The following is a 329-nucleotide window of genomic DNA, read 5'->3' as shown; positions in this document are numbered from 1 at the left end:
GCAGGCAGATAGAAAAACAGATAGATATCTACTGAACACATTGTCCTAAGCCACATGTCACGGAGATCAAGCGCCCTTTCGCAACCCTTCCTCACTCTCCCTCAGCCGCCGGCCAACTGGAGGACGAGATGGCCCTCCGCCTCGGCCTTGTGGACTCCCGTCGGGCGGAGATGGACCTCCTCGACGCCGTCCACGTCAAATTCCAACTCCACCCGCCGTTCCTGCTCCACGCTATGGCCCACTCGCGCGGTACAATGTGGAGTAGGTGGAGCGATTTCAAGGTGAGGCAGATTACGGTTGGAATCGGATGCCTTTAAAGCGTGATGCGG

At 57.8% G+C, this 329-nt stretch overlaps 1 protein-coding gene across 1 annotated transcript in view; it reads left to right on the top strand.

Annotated features, from left to right (window-relative positions):
* LOC119589223 overlaps nt 1-329 on the top strand; it is a gene marked incomplete in the record, with an annotated part of 32,073 nt that overhangs the window by 14,475 nt on the left and 17,269 nt on the right. Inside the window, 1 exon segment of the mRNA XM_037937828.1 lies at nt 106-281. Within this exon segment, the coding sequence (XP_037793756.1) occupies nt 106-281 (176 nt within the window).

Source organism: Penaeus monodon, chromosome 25, assembly GCF_015228065.2.
Source record: "Penaeus monodon isolate SGIC_2016 chromosome 25, NSTDA_Pmon_1, whole genome shotgun sequence".
Lineage (NCBI taxonomy): Eukaryota > Metazoa > Arthropoda > Malacostraca > Decapoda > Penaeidae > Penaeus > Penaeus monodon.
This window is presented reverse-complemented; position numbering and strand designations above follow the sequence as displayed.